Below are 24488 nucleotides of genomic sequence, written 5' to 3'. Positions count from 1 at the left end.
GGGTATGGACGGAATTTCAACCTTCAAACAAAATACATTATAATTATAATTATAATTAATCACAATTACAATCAATTAAAGATCAAAATAAATATTATTTTGGAGTAAATAAAAAAAATTAGTGCTTGAATTTTCATATTTTAAAGTAATTTTTCATATTAAAAATGAATTTTAATCAAAACAAGACAGTGAAATATTAAAAAAAAATATTATATTTTCAAATGAATTTTAATGAATATTTTCAAAAATTATATTTTATATTCTCCCAATTTTTATTAATGAAGTATTTAAACATTGCCGGCATTCCTTAACACGTCATCAAAGTTGTTCAAATAGCCGGCGTTTGACTTCTTAAAAATCTTTTAATTTTAATTTTGTTTATTTCTTAAAAAAAAAAACGTTTATTACATTAAAAATGGTGGCATAGATTTCTTCACTCCCACCCTTTCTCTTTAACTTTTAACTTATTCACTTTTTAAAATTCTTAATTAATTTTATTCTGAAATTATTGATTGGAATATTAGGAAAAGTACTATATTATTAATTTTTTAAAACAAAAAAAAATACAAAATTTAATTTAATTATATAACAAACTTTTTAATTTTGATATAATTGAATTAGATGGTAAAAGATGAGTGCAATCCAGGTTGTAGATAAACATTAATCTTAGCCAATTGTATTAATGGTAGTTAATTAAAATAAAATAAAAAGATTAGGTGGGCAATTAAATGATAATATAAATTAATATTGAAAAAAAGTATTTATTTTGTATTATAATCCAAAATTCTTATTTTTAAATACAACAAAAGAAAATGAATGAGGATATTGTCGGAGGCTGCAAAGTGGGCATAAACAAACAAAAGAAAACGAAAACGCCTCAAAACAGGGGATTCCAATAATAACATATCCAAATAAATTTTGCATTTAATATATTCTGTTTGTTTTGTTTTTTTCCCAACAAATATTTGCCTTTTTTTTCTACTATTTTGCTGACGTGTCTCCCATCCCCATATGTCCATATTATCTAATTTCATAAATAAATTGTATAAAATTGAAATTTTAAATTATTCTTAAAAATAATGTAAATATAATATTAAAATTAGACCATTTATGTGACGTGTAAGATTAAGAAGATTGTTATGTTGGATGAAAGTGTCCCACATCCATTAATTTAGGAAAGGGTCATGAGTTTATGATCGAAATATACACTCTCCATTGGTATGAGGCATTTTGAGGAAGCCCAAAACAAAGGCATGAGAGCTTATGTTCAGACAATATCATACCATTGTGGAGAGTCGTGTTCGTCTAACATAGTATCAGAGCTATGCCCTAAACTTAACCATGTCATCGGTTAATTTAGGGAATGGTCATGGGTTTATAATCGAAGAATACACTCTCCGTTGGTATGAGGCATTTTGAGGAAGCCCAAAGCAAAACCAGGAGAGTTTATGCTCAAAGTGAACAATATCATATGTTGGTTAGAGTCTAACATGTTATAGTTAATTTAATATAAATATACATCATTAAATCATTTATATAATTAACTATTTCACATTAATTTACATAAATAACGTTGTAATTAATATCAGGTAGTGGACGTGGATCTCAGATAGGGTTATCTATAAAGGTGAGTTATTTTTTTACATCACTTTTTTCAATGATAAAATAATAATAATAATAATAATAATAATAATAATAATAATAATAATAATAATAATATATTATTCTTTGTTGATTTTTATTAAGAAAATAGTTATTAATTTATAATTTTTTTTAAAATTAATCTATATTAACATTCCATTTATAAATATATAAATACATTTACACATTAATTTTTTTATTTTTATGAATTATGGTAATTATTTAACCTAATTTGATTTTTTAAAAAAAGTCAAATTTAAATTTTATTAAAAATATAAATACTAAATTAAATCCAGTGGAGGAGGAAAAAAGGGTAACTTCCATTGTATTATATTATTTTTGCTAACAAATTCTAGAATGTGATTCCCTACAGCCGCACACACAGAAGGCTAAATATGAGCGAGACTGTTTGGTGGCCGTCATCGCTGGGATTAAATCTCAACCGTCCAATGGCTTCATGATGTGTATGATGATGATCAAACTGCATCACAGGCCGTTTGTCTATAATCTCTAGTTTTTTCAACGTTTGTGGAACTGAAAGTAACAATAAAATATAAATAATTAAATCCTGAAAGGTCCGAAACAAAAAAAAAACAATATAATGATTTCAAGGACTAGTTCAACTGCACATCTCTATATATATATACCCGCACACACATTTGTAATCATGATTTCCAATTCGTAAATATTTGAAGAGCGCCATGGGAGAGAAAGAAAACCTGGCGCCAAGTGCAGTGGGCTCTGTTGCAGTGCAGAAACCGCCGCACTTCGTGCTCGTTCATGGAATAAGTGGAGGAGGATGGTGCTGGTACAAAATCAGGTGCTTAATGGAGAATTCTGGCTTCAAAGTCACCTGTATTGATCTCAAAGGCGCTGGAATTGATTTATCCGATCCGAATTCCGTCGTCAAATTCGACGATTACAATAAGCCTCTGCTCGATTTCGTCTCCAGTCTACCGGAAAACGAACAGGTAATGTCTATTTGTCGTTTCTAATTTATTTCTTTGCCGGAAAGTCTCTGTTCCTCAATCGACTACGATCGAGTGGAGTTGATTGATTCAGAGATCGTCGAAAATTTTTACAGATCATTCTGGTTGGACATAGCGCCGGAGGATTAAGTGTTACTCAAGCAACGCTCAAATTCGCAAAGAAAATCCGTTTGGCGGTGTATGTGGCGGCGACGATGCTGAGATTTGGTTTCCAGACTGATCAAGATATCAAAAACGTAAACAAATTCTTCTTCTCACTACTTTTAATTCTTATAAACTCATGCTTAATTTGTGTGTGTGTTTACAAATCCTAATCGAAGTAAAACTAGGCGTATTAGTGCAGCGTTCCTTTTTACGAGTTGGCCGGCCGAACGGCGAGGTTCTTGTGAAACTCGTCGCCGGCCGGTGGTGGTCATATGATAGTGAATCGTGTGAATAGTTTTGGCCATTAGTGGAATCGAAGGCTCTTTCTCTCATCGCAAATCGCATGAGGCAGGAAAAACACCGGCTGCTAAGTGCCAATTTATTCAAAGTCATCAATCAATTAAGTCTAACCGTTTTGTCTTCTAATTAGGAAAATGAATTAAGGACAGCCACCAGCCAGCTGGTTGCTGAATTGAGCATTTCATTTCGCCTCTAACTGTAGGACTATTGGCATCCTCTCACTCTGACTCATAATAGTCTGAGTAACGATTCCATTATATTGAATAATTCTGGTAGCAAAATTTATTTCAGGTGAGTTTTCATTGTGTCGGTTACTTCATTTTATTTATTGGAGGTTACATGAATTTGGAGGTTTTTCTTAAAAAGAAAAAAATACACCACGTCAGTAGAAACTCTTTTTCAACCTTTTAAATAAGAAAATGATGCATTAATAAAGAAGCTACGTTTAAGTTAATCCATAATTTAGGTCTAATTTCTTGTAGATTATTACAATTCATTTAAAAATTAGCATTCATAGTTTATATTTAGCCAGTGATTAGTAATTCATAAGCAAAACGATAGTACCTAAATTGTGAGTTGAAAAGGGGGAAAAAAAAAAGATTACATAATTAATAATTTAAAGTTGAGCTTGCTTGGATGTGATTTTTATCCTGAAGTAGATCGGTACGGTGGAACCGCATAGGCAGCCAAGAACATGTCCCCCTTTATGTGGTGAATTTTTTTTTTTGGTGGTGTAAATTTTCTGTGCTACAGCCACAGTAAAATACAAACTCTAGTTAAGAGTTAAATTCTGATTTCTAAATTTAATACTTCCGAGTTTAGAATTAAAATTTTATTGAGTTTCTTAGCTTAAAAATCTGACCATTTAGTTTTCAACTTTTGAAAAATAGTTTCATATATTTCTGAAAATTAAATCTTTGTTCCTGTCTAGGTTGTGTTTTTTTAGATGAGGTGGCAAGGTAGGATTGTAAAAATTATAAAATTGTCTGCTAATAATTTTAATAAAGTTGAATATTATAAAGAATTAATGAAAATCTTTTTGGTCGTAAAAAAAAAAAAAAAGTCAATGTACTCTGTTTAAAGAAAGAATTATGTAAGTGTAGTTAATTATAGCTTATAGGTAGATTTAATTTTTAATTATAGCTTATAGGTAGATTTAATTTTTAATTATAGCTTATAGGTAGATTTAATTTTTAAATATAGCTTATATCAATGTAATCCAAGATTACAAACATTCCATTAGAAGAATATTAAATGAGGATGTAATTAAAGTATGTTCTGTATGCTGCAACAGTGTTTGGAATATTTTCCGTGGTTTTGTACGAAAGAAAGTCAAAATTAGGTTAAGGCCAGTTGGAGTTCTCAAAGTCGGGAAGGTAATAGTGTGCTCAAGACTCAAGAGGAGCCGACAGGTTTCACCAGTTCACAGTTCTCACGTGTGCACTCATATTTTTCATTTATAAGCCTAATTTCTTTAATGATCAAGGAAAATACAATACAATGCAATGCCATTCTATTTTCCCTTCTGATTCTGATTGGACATAGGACACAGGAATTCCTGCTGCTGCTGCCCATTTACCCCAATCCAAAATTGACATGTCTTATTTATTCAAGTTCTTTATTTTTTCTATATTCAGAGAAATAGTGCCCCCACCCTTGATTCCTTTCCCTGTCAATGTCCCTCTCTCCCTACTCATTGAGCTTAACCTCTCTAGTCCTTCCCTCTCTCTCTCTCTCTCTCTCTCTCTAGTCTCTTCCCACACCTATCTCTTTCCTTTCATTTGCTACCAACCCCCTTGGAATAGTTTTGGTACCGAAAACACTCCCAAGGCATAGGAAAACCCTTGGAGGAGGCCTAATGAAGAAGGAAGGAGCGAAACAATTGAAGATCTTTTGTAGCTAAAAGTTGCAATATATATACACCGGATTTCCCGATCTATACGATTGATTGAACTTGAGGTGTTTAGGGGAGAGTGATAAGGAAGGATTGGAGGCTACCCTCTAATGAAAAGGAAGGGGATAGGGTGGGATACTATTTTTTTTTGGATAAAAACCGCTGCAATTCTAGATTGGGCCACGCGCCCTAAGCAGTAGGGGAGTAAAATTTTCCCGTGTCCTACATAATATGTTGGGCCGGTCTCTACTTACTTTTTCTTTTCTTATATTATATAATATGAGATTAAGATGATTAGGTCATTATTAACGAGTTAACCATTTCCGTTATGATTATTACCTTTTGTTTTTGTTTTGGTCAAATGTGCAGGGAGTGCCAGATTTATCCGAGTTTGGGGATGCTTACGACGTAGGATTTGGACAAGGACCCCAACAGCCTCCCACCACTGCTGTCGTCAAAAGGGAACTCCAGCGAAAGATCATCTATCACATGAGTCCCCACGAGGTACCGAAACCCACAAAAATAAAAATAATAATAAAGTAAAATAGTTTCTTAGTTTTGGAATCATCCCCAATCCAACCACGAGATCCTTTCCTGCCTTGAGATTTTTAATATAATTGCATTTGATCCTAAAAACATGCCTGAAAGTGTTCTAAAACATTTAAAATCCTTTGACCAGTCAAAATCTATTTAATATTTGATCTTACGCTGCCAAAATTGATTTGATTTTGAACATGCCATCCCAAACAAACATACCATGAATTAAGAAGCAATTGTATCTAACCTCCATCGTGATACCCGGTGTTTTGATGTTATCAATGATTCTCAGGATTCGACACTGGCCTCCATGCTATTGAGGCCAGGGCCAATCCTCGCATTAAGGACCGCTCGGTTTAGGGAGGAGAACGGCGAGCTGGATAGGGTGAAACGAGTGTATATAAGAACAACGTACGATCGAGTAATAAAACCAGAGCAACAAGAGGCGATGATAAGGGAATGGCTACCCGAAATCGTATATGAAATGGATACTGATCACAGCCCCTTTTTCTCCAACCCCTCTCTGCTCTTTGGCTTGCTCGTAAAAGCTGCTGCAGCTGCTGCCGCCTCCTCAACGGCGGCATGTAACTAAACAAGGGGAGGGAGAGGGCATTTTTCATTTTCACACTCTTTCTCTCTCTTATGCTAAAATAAGAACATCTGAAAATTCTTGTGATTCAACAATAAAACTACAATTATATAGTGCTTCGTAATTGTTTCAAATTGTGCATTTGACAGCAGTACATCGTGTTCTCTTGCAAGCAAGGAACCATAAAGAATGATGACTTATCCTCTGAGCATGGAACGAATTTCTCACTGAAATTGGGTAAGAAAGCACAAAAGAATTCCTCCCTAATGCACTTTTTTTTTTTTTGTTTTTGTTTTCCTTGTTGTTTTGTTATGGGAATTTGTATTGTGCTTTCGGTGTTCTATTATGTATCAGTAAATGAGGAAGAAAAAGTATCAAGCCTCGTCCATGGCAGCTATCTTCTGTTGCAGATCTGACTTGTCAGCTCCTATTAATTTATCTACTTGGCGACCATCTTTAAAGAACACGAATGTTGGAGTGGCTTTGATGTCCCACGATTTACTGAGCTCCTGCAAAATAAATAAAATTAAAATTAAAAAACCCCACCTCACCCGACCTCAGTCTAACAAACTTCTAAAACTCACCATACTATACAATAAACTATACCATTATCAATTTAAATTAGGATTTAGGACACTTTTTTTTGGTAATGTTTTCAATTCTTTTTTTTTTTCTTTTCACAACTCAATAAATTAAAATATATGTCGTCCACCAATCAAAATCTCTCTAGTTTAACTAGAAAAAGAGAAAAAGAAAAACAGAAGAAAATTCCCAAAATTAGTTTTTTGTTTATAGTATCTAGTATCATATTTCTTGTTTATAGTTTTTAAACACACTAATTTATCATTTCTTATTAAAAAAAAATACTTACTACATCAAAAATCAAATATAAGATGATAGTTTTGAAATTTTAGAGGATAAAATAAAAAAATAGTTACCAAACACAACTGTATACAATTAAAAAAACAAAAATCAAGAAATAATTCTTATGTTTCTTTTTCCAAAAACAAGAAACAAACAAACGAACGAAAAACAGAAAATGAGAGTGAAGAAATAAGAAACAAAAACCATACAAACTGTAAAAATGAAAGTGTGAGGTCATGGATAAGAACACTCCGTCAGTGGAGAGCTAGCTAGATTCATATTCGCAGTTATATAAATAAACGAAGGGTAACCAAAAGATGGATTTACTCACAGCTAGCTCATCGACGTCAATGGCCAAAAATACCATGGAAGTATATTTATCAGCAAGCTCACAAAATGCTGGTGTCATGGATTTACAAGGTCTACACCATGGTGCACTGAAATTTGCAACAACCTGTTGCATAGTTTAAACATAAAACACTCTGTATATTTTTCTTCACCACGAACAAGTGAGGGAGAAACTTACAATTTTGCCATCTTTAGTTGCTTCCGAAAGCTTCGCCTCCCACTTCTCAATCGACGTAATGAGGTGTACGTTTTTGCTATCAACTTGCTCCTTGACGGCATTGTCTTTCTGATCGCTATTGAAAAGCTGCAAAATGTCAAGTGTGGATGTAACTCAGTAGATGAAAAAATAATTGATTAGGTTGAAACAGAATCATTTACCATTATCCCGTTGGAGATATGACACAGAACTTAAAAAGTATGGTTTAATCATACATCTAATAATTAGAATACGATCATGTTCATGTCCAATAATTTTTCAGAGGATGGGTCTTAAGGACGAGAACTTGGATACTACCACTGTAACACTATCATCTAAGGTTCTAACATTGATCATGTAAATGAGGGAAAGTGGAATAAGTCAATACTGACCATTAGCAGACATGGAGCAGTGGAACTTCGAATAAAATCTTCAGGATAAATCTCTTTAAAGTAGATTTATTTAAAAGATCTATGTGAAAGAGAGAGTTCAGATATTATGATATTTGAAAGAGAGAAAATTTGATCCTCTGAAAATTCAGTGGACTCGTATGATTCTGAACAAGTAAGAATTTACAGAAGCGAAGTGCTATTTTCAAACCTCCACTTGGTTATGTGGACCCATGATGACCATGAACTTGATGAATAAAAATAAAATGTACAAAAGGCATGCCAGAAACTGCGAGGCTAGCAAACAAAATAAAGCAGAGAACACTATACGAGAAATCAAGACCTTGAAAACATAATATAAAAGATAAATTGCCAGCGAGGCCTACCTTAGTCCAGCAGCTTCCCATTGAAAATGCAAAATCGAATCTCTGTCTGAAAAAATTAAGGTCGTTTCCAAACAGGACACCTGTTAAGTTGCATGATATGTATCAGTCGAGAATACATGTAAGATTAGATCTTAATTCATTTTCCAATGGAAACTGCAATCAGTTGCACTGGAAACTTGAAGAAAAAAGCCTTACACTTTGCTCAAGTTTTCACGATACTCTATTTTGAACTTCTTTTTCCTTTTGCTTTGTGCAATTGTCATTTTTGTTCTAGCCCTATATGATAAACATTCTTAAGATGAGACAAGGAGGGCATAGGTAGATTCCCATTCATAAGATATCTATTTTTGCACTAAAATCCAACGAACTAGTCATTTATAAACTAACCTCGCAAGAAAGGTAACATACCTTCAAACTCAAACAAAGTATGCCTTTACGAAGCACGAGCAAGAAACAAAACTATATTGGTATCTAATGCAAGATCATGAAATCCTAAACATGGAAACATCAAATAGCAAAAGTCATGTTCCCATTCTCTTTGCTCACCGATTTTAAACTAGAGAATGAAGTCAACTCAAACCAATAATTTTTTGGACCGTGGCCTTAAGACGTGAAAGGAAGGTGAAGGGAGGAAGATGTCCTAGCAGTTGATGCATCCGTTGTTGTCATTATAATAGTTACATTTTTTTTTTTTCAGTTCAACAAAGTCGATGGATTTTCTTCCTTCTTTAGGAGGTAACCAATTGAGCTAACCTTTCATAGGAGAATTGACATTTTTTTTTTGTTTCTCGTATCTCAGACCTAATTCTAAAACCTGAACTTCACAAGAAACAATTTCGAATTAACTCTCTTTTTTTATTCATGGAAACAAAGATAAGGAACAAAGAATATGTATATATATATATATATATAATTCAATAATATGTAAGGTAAGAGATTCAAACATTTTAGGTTGATGGTACAGGTTTTATGCCTGTTAACTATTTTTGTTCTAATAGACTTGAAAGATAAAAACTACCTTCTTTTTTATCTATTAATGAAATGGTGGTGAGAAACTGAAACCAATGGATCATCCCGAAACTGTTAGTCTAACATTCCTCTTGTTTGAAGGAAAAAGAACGAAACAATCATGTTCGTTAACTATTTCTCAAAATTGCTTTTCTTCTTTTCGTAAAGTGTGTTTCCAGAAATGATCGGTTTTACAAAAATAAAATAAAGTTATCTTCCAAAATCACGGACAGAGATCTCGATGTCAATGCATTAGTTCCTATAAAATTTTCAAATCACAATCCTAAAACTAACTTTGGAAATAAATACGAAAAAGAACCGTTTCCAAAACAGCTCTCAAGTATTAACAAAACGGTCTCTCTTCGAAATTTACAGAGAAAACTGGGGAATCCATCACGGCAATGGCCGCATAGCATCAAAGCAGAGATTTCATAGCACCTCAGAAGCAAATATGAGATGCAGATATTCAACCAAGGATACGGAATCAGAGAGAGCAAAAACATATAAGAAAAACAATACGCATGGATCATTATCAATGAGCGCAAAGGAATTATCATATTTACGAATTTTAGATTTAATCGAATCAACGGACCTCCCTATTCTCTCCATACAACGAATCTCGACTACCAGAACCAAAAGAAGTGCAAAAACATGGACAGATCATCATTACCTTGGGATAGCGTTGATTCAGCATCTTGTACAACTCATCATTGAAGCCGATCCTGAGATTTCAGGAGAAGCAGCGCCTAGAGAAGGAAGAGGACAAAGACGAAAACGAAAATTTCGAGAAAAAAACTTCTAATTAAGGCTGAAATGCATTGGTTGAAGGAGAACAAAGAATGTGAGAGCAGAGGGAAAATTATCGAGAAGAACAAGCCAATTTTTGCGGCGAGGGATCAGAATACAGATCAACCTCCATCTGTAACGATCGGATGAATACAGCTTCTATCGATCCACTAAATAAAAAATTAGAGACTCCTCCAATTTTTTTTTAGGTTCAAATCTGTTAGAGAGCGAACATGCGAAAAAGAGATTTGTGGATTCAGGCAATGCTAAACCTATTTATACTAAGAACTGGCGGGAGAAAATTGCTTCATCCTTTTTGCCCCCTTAATATATTTTAAATAAGTTATTTAATGCTAATTGGGTGATTATAACTAAATTAATAATTTTACACATGCTAAATAGTTTGCCTATAACTAAATTAAACATTAAATATTTAATTCCTAAACATGACAACAAATTATATATGCTAATAGGACGGTTATATCTAATTAAACCTTAAATTATAAATTAAACGTCTAATTTAATTTTTTTTTTTTTTAATTTTATATATGATAATAGGTTGGTCATAACTAAATTAAATATTAAATTATAAAAATTAGTTAAAATCAGAGGCAAGAAAGTATGTTGTGCAAGCTTTATTCAACTGACTTCCGGCTACGATCCTTCTGAAAACTCAGAATTCAACGAAATCTTGCACAGCGAACCTTGAAAATTTCCAAGAAGATACAGATTTGGGGTTAATAACACCAAGTTAGATTGTTCTAAGATGAGGCTGGAAACTCGAAACAGCTCCAAAGAATTGATACGAAGACAACGAAGATCGAAAGAACAAGAAAAGCTTATCGTTCTTTCTCGAGTTTTTCGATCTCTTCTTTGTGCTTTTTCTCTGCCTCTTGAAGTTCTCTCTCTGCATCCTCCTTTTCCTCTCTTTGGTCAAGATCATCAAATTCCTTGGTAGCAGCCATGGCTTTTACAACAGGGTCCCTTAGCTCAGAAATCAACCCTCCACCTATTTTGTATTCTTCTTCGTTTCCGATCAGGTATAACCGCTGGTCGGGTCCTGATGCCATGGGAATGTCAACTGCCAGTAGCTTCATATCATACTGTAAATAAAGACAATATCATGCATTAAGATCAGGAGAACTGTTCTTCATTATAAACTTCACAACTAATAAATATAACTTGATTTCTTGAAAATTAATAATGGTCTATTGTTTGAAGAAAGGAAAATCTGTGATTGATACAGATCTCCCCTGATATTCTACACTTGTTTGCGACTCTAAATCATGGGTCCACATCTTGCACAAATGGATCTCTTTATGGTGAGAACCTGTACCACTCTTCAGAAATGGTCGCATATCAACTATCATGGGTTGACATAAGGATCGGTAAAAGCCAACATAATTAGCAAATGAGATTGAGAAAATAGGTTCAAGCCAGAGAAAATAGGTTCAAGCCATAATAACCTGTAAGAGCTCAAACCGACTGCTAGTAGATATTGTCTAATTTAGCCTGGTACGTATCACCATCAACCTCATGGTTTTAAAACGCGTCTATTAGGGAAAAATTTTCCACACCCATATAAGAAATGTTTCGTTCCCCTCTTCAACTGATGTGAGATCTCATAATCTACCCCTCTTGGGGGTCTAGCGTCCTCGCTAGCTGACTCTGATACTATTTGTAAGAGCTCAAGCCCACCGCTAGTATATATTGTCTGCTTTAGTCTACTACGTATCACCGTTAGCCTCACGGTTTAAGAACGCGTCTATTAAGGAGAGGTTTTCACATCCATATAAGGAATGTTTCATTTCCCTCTCCAACGACGTGGGATCTCACATAACCATATACCTAAAATCTAATATAGTACAAGTTACTTGTCAACTTAAATATAGTAGGAGCAAGCCGTTCTGTGCAGGTGTGTTGAGACGACTCTCTTTCGCACAACTCTAGCCCTATATTTGCATAATTTTCTCACCATATCCGTCATAACTTTTAATTCATGGTCAACAAACCTTTTACACCACATTTCAACACTCAAACTTACCAATGTCAGCAGCTAATCTCTGTCAACTAACTCACGTATCCACTTCAGCTGCCTATCAAAGATCTATTGAGAAATCAAATTACAACAAACGGGTATGTTCTTGTAATGTGCATTCTTATAACCTCTTGATGCATATCATGAATTAACAGGCATTCACAACAAGGTAACAATAATGAGAGAAGCCAAAATAGATATTTCTCCACAAGAAAAAACTCAGAAATATATAATGATCATCCAGAAATTCAATGAATTCATATATAGTTTCACGTCAAGAAAGAATACCAAAATGATTCTTCAAGGTTCAAAAGATGTAACAACTTCATGATATTTAAAGTATAAAACAAGTGGCGAGCATAAAAGCAAACCTGGCCCTTCTTCTTTTTGACTTCAACACTGACTAGACCCTTCCTTTCAGAGCCTCTAATGGGAAAGATAAGAAAGCACCGCTTGCTCCTATGATTTGGCGTGAAGTTCTTCAGAGTTAACCCTCCTCCTGACATAACATAAGCTCTCAAGTCTGATCCTGTAAGAGGGGCACCCATAACCTCAAGAATTCCTGCTGATGTATTGAGCTTTCTCATGGCCATTCTATAAACTCTATCAGGATTAATTGTGAATCTAGAACGCATATAGAGGCCCTTGAAATGAAAAAGGGTAGATAACATTCAACATTGATAATCCACAAAGAATCATATAATTCTTCATACAGAAAAATAGCTGTAACATTCAATTTTCACAAACTGGAGTGAGGAGAAAAGGTCAAGATAAACAATAAATCTAGGTCTCAACCCAAGAACAAATGGATTCTAGATTTATATAGGGAAAAAAAAAAATCTCTGCGTAAGCAAAAGGATAGTTTGTGATCTTAATCTTAACTCAATCATTAGCAGCGCAAGCAAAGGGATCAAAAATCATGTTCTTAGAAAATGAAGGTAACACGGAGCGAAGAGATTAAAGAGAAAACTCACAGCAAAAGCAACGATTGCTGAAGATAAAGCGAGAAATCCATACTTGGCCATGCCTTCAGAGAGGCCAACAAAGGTGTTCGCAACACCGAACATAATCCTCCAGAGCAATGCACAAACTAAAGCTGCTCCAAACCCGAGTAGAACTAGATAGTTTCTCCTGAAGAAAGCCTCAATTTGCAACCCTATGGCTTCGCGGTACCGCGAAAATGCGGAACGAACAGCCGCAGCGGGCTTATCGAGGACCTTCTTAGCAAAGTTACCATTGATTTGACCCCCAAAACCTGGAGTCTTAACAGAGAAGAATCTAAACCTAGAAGCAGAACGATAGGCATTCAATTTAGTAGCAACAGAAGAATTCCCGGCAGTGACCTTGGGAGTATAGAGGATTTGGGACAGACCAGGATTTGAAGAGAATTTCGATTGGAAGGAGGAAGATGAGAAGGAATTTCTGATGATTGGATCTCGAAGAAGAGGGCGGCCATTGGAGGAGCTGACCGGATGATGACTGAAATGGAGTCTGATCCTGAGGTCGAGAAGACCCTCAAGAACCCTTTTAGAGGGTTTAGAGAATTTGGAAAGCATGAAGACCTGGGAGAGATTGCGAACGTTGCAGGAGAGCTTGCAGTGAAGTTCTTGAGTACGGTCCAAGCAAAAACTGGATACAACACAGAGGGGAAGACGATCGCAGCGAATAGAAGAAAAAGAAAAGGTTCCCTCGCAGAATCAGTCAAACCGGGCCGGTTTTGAAGAGGACCAACCGTAGCCACTTGGTTCGGTTCATCAATTATCAAATAGGCGGACAGGAAGTGCATAAAAATGTAAATTCCCACATTACTATGACCATCCTTAGTAACGGTTTGGCATGCGTTCCAAGTAATTCTTACTTACTTTTTCTAATTTATCATAGTCATCTAATTGCTAATCCAAAAGTTATTTTTAGGCCCATTAAAAAGTTTATATAGTTAGTAAAATTAGATTTCATTTTGTAACTCAATTTACTTTATAAGAAAAAAAAAAAAACGTATCAAATTGCAAAAAGATAAAGCATTCTAGATTTTGCATTAAATGGTAGTGGAACTATCTTGACGCTCTACATGTATTGATACTTGGAACTAAAATTCTATCTCTGGAGTGAAATGAACTTGTTTGGAACCATCTTCGATACTTTAGACTTAAAACCCGACCCTTGGTATTTCCAACATTCTTAACCAATAAAACTGCCAGAATAATACAAACAAGATATGAGAGTAAATACTTGTTCAAGTGTCAAAATCGTAAAAGAATAGCAATGACAAATTGAAACAACTAGCTGATCTTAGGCAGTTTCAGGTAGAAAAGCTCTTCCTGGTTGACGGTTTGCTAAATGTCCATGACATCCAAGAAGCTGAAAAGACCAGTTGCGCTTCGATCAGCAACAAATAGGAAGTAATAAAATCAATATAAACGAACGAAATAAACATTGACTATGAAACCGTGCTTCATTTTTTTGTTCTTTCTGATAGGAAACATAGAACATTATGTGATGATATTAAATGATCACAGAAGATGGGTCCTATCAAGGAGAGTTGCAAGAAGCTCTTCCACTGAGATATAAGGGAAGAAAAAAAAGGCTGTAATTGTGCTTAATCAGTGATGAAGAACCAAAATATGAGGAAAGGAATACTGTAGTTACAGAAGGATGTATGTAATCAGACTTTCTCAGTGACGAAGAACCAAAAATCATTGTCCCATGCTCCGGGGAACATGATCCCACAACTCACGTCCCAACCAAATAACTTTTATAGCATGCATGCAAGGAATATCGATGCTCGACAGATGCTTTTTTAATGAATCTAAATTCACATTAAAGAAAGAAAAATAAATGTAACGTCTTGTAATCATAGCTAAACCGAAATCTATTCTTGTGCTTACAAATGGAAAAAATCCAAGACGTTCGAACAATTTATACAACTGGAAAGCAAGCATTTGGCAGAATGCAATATAGCTTACCTTGGCGTTAACACCATCTGGAAGAATTTTGTTCCCAGCCTTGTAAGCAAGATAATCAGCCCGACTGAATTTAGTGAATCCCCTGAAAAAGGAAATTCGAAAAATGTCATTCAATCAATAAGAATCGTATTGGTAACGTTTTAACCATAACTCCACAAGCCACAAAAGCACTAAACAATAGGAGAGGCATACCACTTCCTGCTGACAATGATCTTCTGACGACCAGGGAATTTGAACTTAGCCCGACGGAGAGCCTCCTGTGCATGTTGGCTGTTGCTATCCTTGCAGCGAACTGAAAGAAGAACCTGACCAATGGCAACTCTTGCACAGGTTCCCTGTGGTTTGCCAAACGCACCTCTCATACCAGTCTGGAGCCTATCAGCCCCAGCACATGAGAGCATCTTATTAATTCGCAGAACATGGAAGGGGTGCACCCTGACCCTCAAGTGGAAAGCATCCTTCCCAGCAAACTTAGACATATACTTGTTGCAGGCAATCCTAGCAGCCTCTAAAGCCTCACTTGACACGTTTTCTTTCTCCCAACTTACTAGGTGAACACAAAACGGAAATTCATCCACACCCTTCTTTTTCATTCCAACATCATAAATTCTGATCTTAGGATCCGGGACACCACGACAGAATCTGGATTTTGGATAAGGCTTATTTTTAATTTGCCGGTAACACCTAGCAGGTCCTATAATAAAGAATGCAAGGTAATGAATAACATGCAACAACCTTGTAGGTGAAGTAGAGCCGGCACAGAATTATCAAGATCAAACTATAATCAATGAGTTGACACAAAAATCATTCAGGACTGTGACCATTCATACATGGGTATCGGGAGGATGTCCGCACAAATTTATTTTACATACTCTGACAAGCGAGAAAATGCACCCTATTAAATAATAAGCAGTCGCAACTGAAAAGCGAATAAAGAAAAACAATAATAGTAGTCCTACATGTATATAGAAAACCCCAATCCGTGCATTTATTGTCTAACTTGAAAATTAGTAAGGGCGCGAGGTTTAACTACTTTTAAAGTCTGCCTTACATTAGATGCTAACACTACACGATAATTCATTAATTTGACATGCGTGATTGAATGCCGATTGCAAAATCAGCACCATATTGCCCTTCTGCTAAAAAACATCGTAAAAATCTTGATAAACTACATAAAGGATTAAATCACAACATCTTCCAATCGGAACTAGAGGAAATGTTTCCATTTCCAGCAGTATAATGTGCTGTCGACTATAAAATGACGCTCGTCGCTGATAGACCATAACTTTTCTCAAAATCTAACTGTTATTATGAGATTGCATCCAGAAAAACGACGAATAATTTGTATCTACATTTTAAGTTGAGGAAAGCACAAAAATTGCGAAATACAAGTCAAGAGAGAAACATGGAAGAAGGTATTAGATGAAGAAACGAAAGGATCTACGTACTTCTCCCCATGGCGGGCGCGCGTTATCTCGTCCTACTCTACTCAAACTTGACCTCGTCCGCACGTCCCTCTTAAAAAAACCTAATTTATATTATATATGAAAAGAATACGGAGGGCCAAACCGTCATTTTGGAAAGGCCCAGAAGCATTCCCTGTAAAAAGCCCAACCCACAAATAATAAAATAAAATTTACTGATGGAAAAATTGGTGTATATAGCAAAAATGTACCTAAACTTAAAAGAAGGGGGTTCATATAATTGAAATTTTTTCATTCGGGTTGGTTGAATTTTTAATTTTGGATTGGCTCACGAGTTGACTTTTTTTTTATTTGGTCAACCAGACCCGACATTTTTTTTATTTGGTCAACCAGACCCGAAATTAAGGATACAACTCAATCCAACCCTACCTTATTTTTAAGTTTATTATAAAAATTAATAATATTTAACATTTGTATCGAATACCACCTAAAAATATTTAATATTTGAAAACTATCTGACAATTCAATCTATTAAAGTTGCACGGATTACCCACCAACCCAAAATTTTGAATTAGTTCAAAAATTTTCTCAATCCATCCATTGTCAACGTCATGTATGCTAACGTTATGCAATATGAAATAACTGTCATATTTAGCCTAAAATGCTCAACACGAACCTGTACACATTAAAAACCGAGACAAGCAAGCACGGGAAGCTCCAAATAGTGTCGAATCATTTGTTTCTCTGTATTATGAGTAATGATAGATACGCATTTTAGTCGAGAAAACTCTCTGGAATGTACTAATTTCTTTAAAGATCTCATTTAATCAATTTTTTCTTATTTGTTGTATTCTAAAATATTATAAAGAAGGAGAAACTCACAGCCCCTTGGAATTGAGTATCAAATAGATGTGTTTTTAAAAAAATCAAATACACAATGGGCTTCTTCTTCTACGTTTCAAAGCCTTATTTCTTTGGAAAACGGAAGCTTGAGTTTACAATTTTCGAAGTCTACAAGTAATGAAAAGGAAAGCTTGAGTTTCAGTACATTATGGTTACCATTTCCTCCTCATATCCACGTTGAATCCCTTACAGCTTCGATTTCATGGTCTTGTCTTCAAATACCAACACTACTTTCCCAACAGCTTCTCTGTTCTTGATGGCATAAAAGGCAAGGTTGGCCTGTGAAAAGAATCAGATGAGTATGTCAATTCGTTTTACCATGACAATAATCCGACACTGAACACGAAAGATAGTGCGTTACATGTCAGCTAAGTACACTTTTTCGACTCTCGAACGACACATAGTGAGAAGATTTCAACCTCCAATCTTTAAAAAGATAAATAATGCCTAGACTCAACTACGGGTGAGCTAAGACTCAAAGATCTTAGCTCCAACAAAAACAGCCTTATAAAGTTTAGGCTTTCCCTTTCGGGTTCCCTTCAGGGTTTTTAAAACGCATATGCTAGGTAGAGGTTTCCACACCTTTATAAAGAATGCTTTGTTTCCCTCTCCAACCAACGTGAGATTTCACAATTTATGAACCAGTAGCTCGTTTCCATAGGCTTAAAAGTAGATTCTACGGTACTCAAACTAACTTCAGATGCACCATTACAATCATCAACATAATGTGTGTGAGAGAGGAGAAATAGTGAATCCTCCAAAGAATGAAACACTCCTTTAGTGAAAAAAACCATTAGAATCTAATGCAGTGGCAAATTGAAGTAAGCTCAAAGGTTACTCACCTCTAGTGGGCTATAAATATGAGAAATGTGAACTCGGATCAATCCGCTCGATAACCAGGATAATAGCTCGTTCATAGATTCTTCAAGAACTTGGGGTCTATGTATACTATAGCTGCCCCAATAAAGTCCATGCACCGTCCAGTTCTATTCATATTGTAATAAAAAGATTGAACATGGGAAAGTAAATGGTGATAGAAGGAAAACACAAAGAGGTTACCTTAACAAGGGCTATATTTGCGGGAATAACAGGGACCTCCCCGCTCGCAAACCCGATCACGAGAATGTTTGCGCTCCAATTTAGAAGTTTCATTGAATCTTTTGTCAGCTTTCCTCCAACTGGATCATACAGAACATCAACCCCTTTAAGTTTTCTTTCCTTGAGGAAGGCCTTCACGTTTTCAATGACGTTTTGATGATTTAAGTCTACTACATGGTCGACGCCCAAGGACCGGAGATACTCTACCTTTTTAGCTCCCCTGAAAGACAATGCAAGGAACAGATCTCATTATATGCTGTATCATAACCTTGTTTGAGTAGGTGAAAGGGGACCAGGAAATAACAGAAGAAATTTTGGACAGAGTTGATGGTTGATTTATGAAATACTTGTTTACCTAGCAACTGCAATAACAACTGCACCGCAGACCTTACCGATTTGAACAGCAGCTAGGCCGACGCCTCCAGCTGCCCCAAGAACCAACAGTACCTATAAATTTTCATTTTATAATCATGAACTATTGCGTTACCAATGTTTAAAGATGATACTCCATCCACAAGTCTAGATATTTGAGAACACAACAATCTGAGAACAAATGCTGGCCTGTGGCTATTGAACTTGAGCCAAAAGAGAAATTTGTACCTCTAATGTGAACAACGACTAATAATGAAGTTCAAAAGAGAGATATCTACTCTTGTGACAACACAAAAAGGAGACCGGAGATCAAAGTATACGTTCAAAATTTCATGGTCGATTGCATCCCGAGGACTTGAGGACTTGATTGATTGAAAAAGTAGCATTCGTGGTTCAATCTAAAAAGGATGTTTCAGAAATACCTTAATTCTCAAAATGTTTGCTAGAGACGCAGAAAAATGGTGCAAAGAAATTTGTTCAGGTACTAAGAATATTTTGCCTTTTTACAAGAATTTGAGGACACCATTACGAATAAGATCGTTTTCTCCAATTTCTTATTTGATTCATTTGTTTTTGTTTAGATTGCTATGCAAAATCTAATGTACAAATGCTACTTTTGTTCAGCTTTTTGTGCTTAGAGATGAATCCATGGAAGACGCCAACAAATTTACACATCTGAACCAGAGAGAAGAAAAATACCTGTCCAGGAGCCAGCTTGGCCCTGTGTACAAGGGCAACATGCGAGGTCCCGAACACAACCGGAAGTGCGCTAGCGGCCACCAGATCGCATCCATCAGGTACTCGGAATCTTCAGTTTGTTTATGAAAAAAGGTCAAACAGAGAAGAGATATGCTTCAGCGCAAATTCATGACTGTAGCAACAGACGTAAGAAAAGGAGGTCAATGGCGAGAAAGAACATACAGTCGTGACTCATCGTCAACGACGAATTGAGCAAAAGAACCGACGCCAACGAAGGAGCAAACGCGATCTCCGACTCGGAACTTGGAAACTTTGGAGCCAACAGCAACGACGATTCCAGAGTAATCAGAACCAGGGATGAAAGGAAGAGGAGGCTTCTCTTGGTATTTCCCTAGAATCTGAAGGTAATTGGCGTAATTCAAACTTGTAGCTGTAATCTGAACTCTGACTGACGTCGGAGAATCCAACGTCGGAATCGGATGATTTTTACTCAGCACCACCGGAGAATTATCATCGCTGGGCACCGATGTTGTTGGATCTCCGAGCTTCCTACAGACCAGTGCTTCCATTTTGTAAGCTCAATTTAATTCTCAAACCCTAAGCTAGTACCTATATGTGGAGGACCAAGATTTTAATGCTGTCGTCTTAAGAGAGATAAAATGCGCCATTAGACGATTACGCTTTATACGGCACGTCTCTCGATTATTTCGGCTGGATCGGGTCGAGTCATTTGCTCTTGATGTTCGGGCACGTGCTTTCTCCTTCCCTTTCCCCTGCTCTGTTCTGCTTGCATTTCCGTGCAGACATCAATGGCGGTTCAAGGATTCAGAGGAACAACAGTTTTACGCGAGGTAGCTCCTCAATCGCTCGCGTTCCTCTTTCTGTTTCCGCTGCTGCTTCTTCTTCTTCCTCCGTCGGTGGTTCCGATGCTGAATACTCTGGTAATTTACTTGCCTTCCTCATTTCTTCTGGACTTCGACGTCTGTAACTATGCTTTCCGTCGGTGGTTCCGATGCTGAATACTCTCTGTATGCTTTCTGCATTGTTGGCGAATCACCATGTTTGCATAGTTCTGTAGAATTATGGGGTTTACTACTGAAGAAACCGAACTTTTACGACATTTTCTGGGGAATTTCACAGACTAACGTAGAAAATTGAACACATGACCTTGTTTTTCTAAAAATTTGTTCTAATCATTTGCCAACAATTTTCAATTTGTTCCCCAATTTTCTACCTTGGATTTTGCTAATGATGCGCGCACAGATGTTCAATGGGTGATTTCTTTGGATCTACAGAGCAAGTGTATGATTCCAAAGCTAAACAGAGAAGGAAAATAGCTGGTGTAGATCAAGAAGAATTGTTGATGCCCACAACTTTGGCTGATCCTGATAGTTGCTTCTGTAAGTTTAATGGTTTGGAAGTACATTACAAGGTTTATGATCCGGAATTACAAGGGGACTCCTTATATCAAACTCGAACCCCCACCCTAACCCCTGATCCAAGTCCAGCTCTGCCAACAACTTCGACTCCTCATCGAACTAACAAGATTGGTCTTCCTATGATTCTCTTGCATGGCTTTGGAGCTTCTGTTTTCTCATGGAATTGGGTGATGAAGCCTTTAGCTGATATTACTGGTTCCAAAGTACTGGCGTTTGATCGACCAGCTTTTGGATTGACGTCAAGGGAAGATTATTTGGGGCATTCTTCTGCTGGTACGAACGACACAAAACCTCTAAATCCATACAGCATGGCGTTTTCAGTCCTTGCTACTCTGTATTTCATCGGATTCTTAGGAGCTGAAAAGGCAATCTTGATTGGGTATGCATATTTCTGTCTTTACTTCTGTGGATTGTCTCTGGTGGGAACTCATGAATTTTGTTTATCTATTCTTCCAATGCTCCATTTCATCATAGTTCTAATGACACTCGATAGTGGATTTGTGATATCTCACATTGGTTGGGGAGGAGAACGAAACACCCTTTATAAGAGTGTGGAAACCTTTCCCTAGCATACGCGTTTTAAAAACCTTGAGGGGAAGCCCGAAAGGGAAAACCCAAAGAGGACAATATCTGCTAGCGGTAGGCCTGGGTCGTTACAGGATTTGATGGTATACTTGATGCCTACCCACTTAAACTTTCATCTTGTTGAAGATAAGTGATAAGTGATGTGAGATGTTTCCAATTAAGTGTTTTCACCTTGGTTCATACTTTCATGGACATCATGTGTAAAATTAGCCTAAATTTCTTGTTTTCCACTTAAACTAAATAGTCATTTGAAAAAAGAACCAGAGCAACAGTGAAGAGAAGATAAAAGTCATATTTGATATCAGTTACAAAATTTCTTGATGAAACCAAGCAGGAATGAAGATTTCTAACCTATTTCATGAATCATGAACTGTCATATCCTTCTGAATGTTGTGATCTTTGCAAGCAATAATAGAAACTGTTATCATCAGGCATTCAGCAGGCTCGCTTGTAGCAGTAAATTCATACTTCCAAGATCCTCAAAGGGTTGCTGCTTTAATCCTTGTTGCCCCAGCAATTCTGGCTCCTTTAGGAGTTAGATTCCCCCGGGACAACCCGGTCCAAGAGAACGTCTCTGATTCAAATGTTGTTGGGAATCCAGTAGTTCAACTGTTCAAGATTCTGTCAGATGTGGCCAAGTTCATTGTGCAGTCAATAATGCAGATGGTGAAAAGAATTCTAGAAATCCTCGACTTCTTGTACATAAAACTTCTGTTAGCTCTTCTTCGTTCAACCTTGGTTCTGACGTTGGTAAAGTGTTTCATTTTGTTATTTGCCAAAGGTTCTTGTTCAATTCCTTTTCTTTATTAGCATTTGAGCATATGGGTATTATAAACATTCTGGTGTGTCCAGGTACGGATGATTATAGATAAAGCTGGTATTGTTGCTATCAAGAATGCTTGGTACGATTCGGCTCGAGTAAATGAACATATTCTACATGGCTATACAAAGGTAGACTTGACCTCGTTCGATAATTATTTGATTCTTTGTTTTGTCATTCACTCTTTTGAAATGTTTTCAAAATCTAACCAAACATTGAAATCTAGAAAGAAAAAAAAGTTTTTAAAAACCTGTTTTTGGCTTTTGGGATCGACTATGAATTCAAATGTTTTCGAAGGATGAAAACTTTGGTAGAGAAATCGTAAAAAAACCAAAAACTAAATTGTTATCAAATGGGCGTTCATTTTTCGTTTTTAATTTGAGAAGGCTTGTCTCATGGTAAAATTGCAGCCATTGAGGACAAAAAACTGGGATAAGGCACTTGTGGAATTTGTTGCAGCAATGCTTACAGATAGGGCTTCCCCACCAATTTCAGAGAGACTTCATGAAATTTCCTGTCCTGGTAAGTTGAAATAATAGTATGAACTCTTTATTCTCCCAACAGTACGCTGCCTGAACTTGTTTTTCATCTATTCGGGTCCATGATATATATTATAATGTCTTATATCTTCATCGTAGAAATCCGTGATTTAAATTAATTTGACGGTATAAAATTCCCATCAAAACACACGCTTATAGAAGAACGAAAGATCCATCATCTTAAAACTGAATAACTATCTATGCAATATTAATTATAGATGTTTGAAGTGGAGGGTTTAAAATTTTCATGGATATCATATAATGTCAAAAAAATTATGTAATGAGTTTGTGTAATAGCCCAAGTGCATCGCTCGCAAGTATTGTCCTCTTTATCTTTAGACTTTTCTTTTTAGGCTTTCCCTCAAGATGGGCTACTGCTAGCAGATACTGTCTTTGCGCTTTCTCTTTTGGGTCTTCCCTCAAGGTTTTTAAACGTGTTTACTAGTAGAGGTTTCCACACCCTTATTAAGGAATGTTTTGTTCTCCTCTCCAACCGTTGTGAAATCTTACAATCCACCTCCCTTGTGGCCCAACGTCCTCACTGGCATACCACCTGTTGTCTGGCTCTGATATCATTTGTAGTAGCCCAAGCCCACTGCTAGCAAATATTATTCTCTAAGTATTCATAAGTTATTAGAATAGTTTCCGTGTTCCTTTTCCAAATCACTTCAACAGTCAGAAACTTGTTGCATTCATGAGCTTAATAACCTGTACCAGTCTATGCATTTTTAAATACTAATCAAGCTGCTGGTTTGGTTACCGGTTTCAGTTCTTATTATCACCGGTGATAGCGACCGACTTGTGCCTTCTTGGAATGCTGTGAAACTTTCTCAAGCCATACCAGGATCTCACTTGGAGGTGATCAAGCATTGTGGTCACCTACCTCATGAAGAAAAAGTAGATGAGTTTGTATCAATTGTTCAGAAGTTCTTATACCGAACTTTTGCCGATTCACAGGAACAGTAATTCAAACGGCTTCGCAGGCCTCCATATTGTTGTTTGATTTGTTTAGAACTTGGGAGTTTTGATCATTTAATCCATGAGAATTGCTTCTTCATTTGGTTGATTCTCCTGTTCTTACTTTTGTGTTGAAATGGTTGAATCCTTTTGTTCAGAAAGTTGTTATTTTCAGTTAGTTTGGACTTCGGACAAAACAAAAAAATGCAAGCATATATTGTCCTCTTTAGGCTCTGCACTTTCATTCAAGGTTTTAAAACACGTTTACTATGGAGAGAGTCTGGCCCTACTCCGACCAGTATCTCGCACCATCCAAATTTGACTTTGATACCATTTGTAATAGATGGTCTAGCCTTAGGGCTGTTAAAAATGGCACGAGAGTCATACACCAAGCGGTGTGGTAACAAGAACGCTGAACTCCGAAAGAGGTGGACTGTGAGATTCCACATTAGTTGGAAAGGGGAACAAAACATTCTTTACAAGGTGTGTAAACCACAGACATGTTTTGAAATAACGAGACTAATAGTGATACATAATGGATCAAGGTAGACAATATCTGCTAGCGGTAGGCTTGGGTTGT

At 36.2% G+C, this 24488-nt stretch overlaps 6 protein-coding genes across 10 annotated transcripts; 2 read left to right on the top strand and 4 right to left on the bottom strand.

Moving 5' to 3' along the window:
• Positions 1-2282: 2282 nt before the first annotated feature.
• On the top strand, positions 2283-6218 carry MES17 (methyl esterase 17). The gene is made up of 4 exons (XM_023695337.2): positions 2283-2612; positions 2726-2866; positions 5338-5472; positions 5798-6218. Exons 1-4 carry the CDS (start codon positions 2343-2345, stop codon positions 6095-6097), a joined length of 846 nt encoding a protein of 281 aa, XP_023551105.1. The 5' UTR covers positions 2283-2342; the 3' UTR covers positions 6098-6218.
• On the bottom strand, positions 6182-10237 carry LOC111809025 (thioredoxin H-type-like). 3 transcript variants are annotated; one of them, XM_023695338.2, is made up of 6 exons: positions 9956-10237; positions 8473-8553; positions 8278-8357; positions 7485-7610; positions 7290-7412; positions 6182-6603 (listed from the first exon to the last, which is right to left on the bottom strand). In XM_023695338.2, the coding sequence occupies exons 3-6, from the start codon at positions 8296-8298 to the stop codon at positions 6469-6471; spliced, it is 405 nt and encodes a 134-aa protein (XP_023551106.1). In that variant the 5' UTR covers positions 8299-8357; positions 8473-8553; positions 9956-10237; the 3' UTR covers positions 6182-6468. The 3 variants fall into 3 exon arrangements, with proteins under 3 accessions (XP_023551106.1, XP_023551107.1, XP_086973134.1); XM_023695339.2 differs by lacking the exon at positions 8473-8553; XM_087117008.1 differs by lacking the exons at positions 8278-8357; positions 8473-8553; positions 9956-10237 and adding an exon at positions 7685-7810.
• Positions 10238-10679: 442 nt separating this feature from the next.
• LOC111809375 (uncharacterized) lies at positions 10680-13785 on the bottom strand. Its single transcript, XM_023695826.2, has 3 exons — positions 13084-13785; positions 12481-12753; positions 10680-11174 (listed from the first exon to the last, which is right to left on the bottom strand). The coding sequence occupies exons 1-3, from the start codon at positions 13663-13665 to the stop codon at positions 10911-10913; spliced, it is 1119 nt and encodes a 372-aa protein (XP_023551594.2). The 5' UTR covers positions 13666-13785; the 3' UTR covers positions 10680-10910.
• A 327-nt stretch (positions 13786-14112) lies between these two features.
• On the bottom strand, positions 14113-16676 carry LOC111807998 (large ribosomal subunit protein uL16). Of its 2 annotated transcripts, XM_023693750.2 has the most exons (5): positions 16521-16676; positions 15265-15766; positions 15073-15154; positions 14390-14467; positions 14113-14300 (listed from the first exon to the last, which is right to left on the bottom strand). In XM_023693750.2, exons 1-4 carry the CDS (start codon positions 16528-16530, stop codon positions 14399-14401), a joined length of 663 nt encoding a protein of 220 aa, XP_023549518.2. In that variant the 5' UTR covers positions 16531-16676; the 3' UTR covers positions 14113-14300; positions 14390-14398. The 2 variants fall into 2 exon arrangements, with proteins under 2 accessions (XP_023549518.2, XP_023549517.2); XM_023693749.2 differs by having other exon boundaries at positions 14113-14467.
• Positions 16677-17384: 708 nt separating this feature from the next.
• On the bottom strand, positions 17385-20137 carry LOC111808788 (GroES-like zinc-binding alcohol dehydrogenase family protein). Its single transcript, XM_023694964.2, has 6 exons — positions 19791-20137; positions 19569-19677; positions 18853-18944; positions 18459-18717; positions 18242-18385; positions 17385-17678 (listed from the first exon to the last, which is right to left on the bottom strand). Exons 1-6 carry the CDS (start codon positions 20135-20137, stop codon positions 17586-17588), a joined length of 1044 nt encoding a protein of 347 aa, XP_023550732.2. The 3' UTR covers positions 17385-17585.
• A 29-nt stretch (positions 20138-20166) lies between these two features.
• On the top strand, positions 20167-24008 carry LOC111808787 (alpha/beta-Hydrolases superfamily protein). 2 transcript variants are annotated; one of them, XM_023694962.2, is made up of 6 exons: positions 20167-20509; positions 20864-21386; positions 22024-22342; positions 22445-22543; positions 22823-22934; positions 23721-24008. In XM_023694962.2, exons 1-6 carry the CDS (start codon positions 20308-20310, stop codon positions 23915-23917), a joined length of 1452 nt encoding a protein of 483 aa, XP_023550730.2. In that variant the 5' UTR covers positions 20167-20307; the 3' UTR covers positions 23918-24008. The 2 variants fall into 2 exon arrangements, with proteins under 2 accessions (XP_023550730.2, XP_023550731.2); XM_023694963.2 differs by having other exon boundaries at positions 20368-20509; positions 20832-21386.
• The last annotated feature ends 480 nt before the right edge of the window (positions 24009-24488 follow it).

Source organism: Cucurbita pepo, chromosome 13 (assembly GCF_057944985.1).
Source record: "Cucurbita pepo subsp. pepo isolate OVF chromosome 13, ASM5794498v1, whole genome shotgun sequence".
NCBI lineage: Eukaryota > Viridiplantae > Streptophyta > Magnoliopsida > Cucurbitales > Cucurbitaceae > Cucurbita > Cucurbita pepo.
The sequence above is the reverse complement of the archived record's forward strand: the minus strand, read 5'-3'. Positions and strand labels throughout refer to the sequence as shown.

What these genes read in the sequence shown, in the direction of transcription:
- MES17 (XM_023695337.2), top strand. Translation starts at nt 2,343, where the DNA reads ATGGGAGAGAAAGAAAACCTGGCGCCAAGTGCAGTGGGCTCTGTTGCA. An exon ending in GTCTACCGGAAAACGAACAG is followed by an intron (nt 2,613 to 2,725) that starts GTAATGTCTATT and finishes AAATTTTTACAG; the next exon opens with ATCATTCTGGTTGGACATAG. An exon ending in CTGATCAAGATATCAAAAAC is followed by an intron (nt 2,867 to 5,337) that starts GTAAACAAATTC and finishes TCAAATGTGCAG; the next exon opens with GGAGTGCCAGATTTATCCGA.
- LOC111809025 (XM_023695338.2), bottom strand. Translation starts at nt 8,298, where the DNA reads ATGGGAAGCTGCTGGACTAAG. An exon ending in TGGGAAGCTGCTGGACTAAG is followed by an intron (nt 7,611 to 8,277) that starts GTAGGCCTCGCT and finishes GACATTTTGCAG; the next exon opens with CTTTTCAATAGCGATCAGAA. An exon ending in TTGACGTCGATGAGCTAGCT is followed by an intron (nt 6,604 to 7,289) that starts GTGAGTAAATCC and finishes TTTATTTTGCAG; the next exon opens with GAGCTCAGTAAATCGTGGGA.
- LOC111809375 (XM_023695826.2), bottom strand. Translation starts at nt 13,665, where the DNA reads ATGCTTTCCAAATTCTCTAAACCCTCTAAAAGGGTTCTTGAGGGTCTT. An exon ending in CAGCAATCGTTGCTTTTGCT is followed by an intron (nt 12,754 to 13,083) that starts GTGAGTTTTCTC and finishes TTTCATTTCAAG; the next exon opens with GGCCTCTATATGCGTTCTAG. An exon ending in TCAAAAAGAAGAAGGGCCAG is followed by an intron (nt 11,175 to 12,480) that starts GTTTGCTTTTAT and finishes CTTTATTTACAG; the next exon opens with TATGATATGAAGCTACTGGC.
- LOC111807998 (XM_023693749.2), bottom strand. An exon ending in ATCATTGTCAGCAGGAAGTG is followed by an intron (nt 15,155 to 15,264) that starts GTATGCCTCTCC and finishes TTCCTTTTTCAG; the next exon opens with GGGATTCACTAAATTCAGTC. An exon ending in CAGATGGTGTTAACGCCAAG is followed by an intron (nt 14,468 to 15,072) that starts GTAAGCTATATT and finishes TGGTCTTTTCAG; the next exon opens with CTTCTTGGATGTCATGGACA.
- LOC111808788 (XM_023694964.2), bottom strand. Translation starts at nt 20,137, where the DNA reads ATGGAAGCACTGGTCTGTAGGAAGCTCGGAGATCCAACAACATCGGTG. An exon ending in GTTGACGATGAGTCACGACT is followed by an intron (nt 19,678 to 19,790) that starts GTATGTTCTTTC and finishes AACAAACTGAAG; the next exon opens with ATTCCGAGTACCTGATGGAT. An exon ending in CAAATATAGCCCTTGTTAAG is followed by an intron (nt 18,386 to 18,458) that starts GTAACCTCTTTG and finishes CAATATGAATAG; the next exon opens with AACTGGACGGTGCATGGACT.
- LOC111808787 (XM_023694962.2), top strand. Translation starts at nt 20,308, where the DNA reads ATGTTCGGGCACGTGCTTTCTCCTTCCCTTTCCCCTGCTCTGTTCTGC. An exon ending in TTCTACATGGCTATACAAAG is followed by an intron (nt 22,544 to 22,822) that starts GTAGACTTGACC and finishes GTAAAATTGCAG; the next exon opens with CCATTGAGGACAAAAAACTG. An exon ending in TCATGAAATTTCCTGTCCTG is followed by an intron (nt 22,935 to 23,720) that starts GTAAGTTGAAAT and finishes TACCGGTTTCAG; the next exon opens with TTCTTATTATCACCGGTGAT.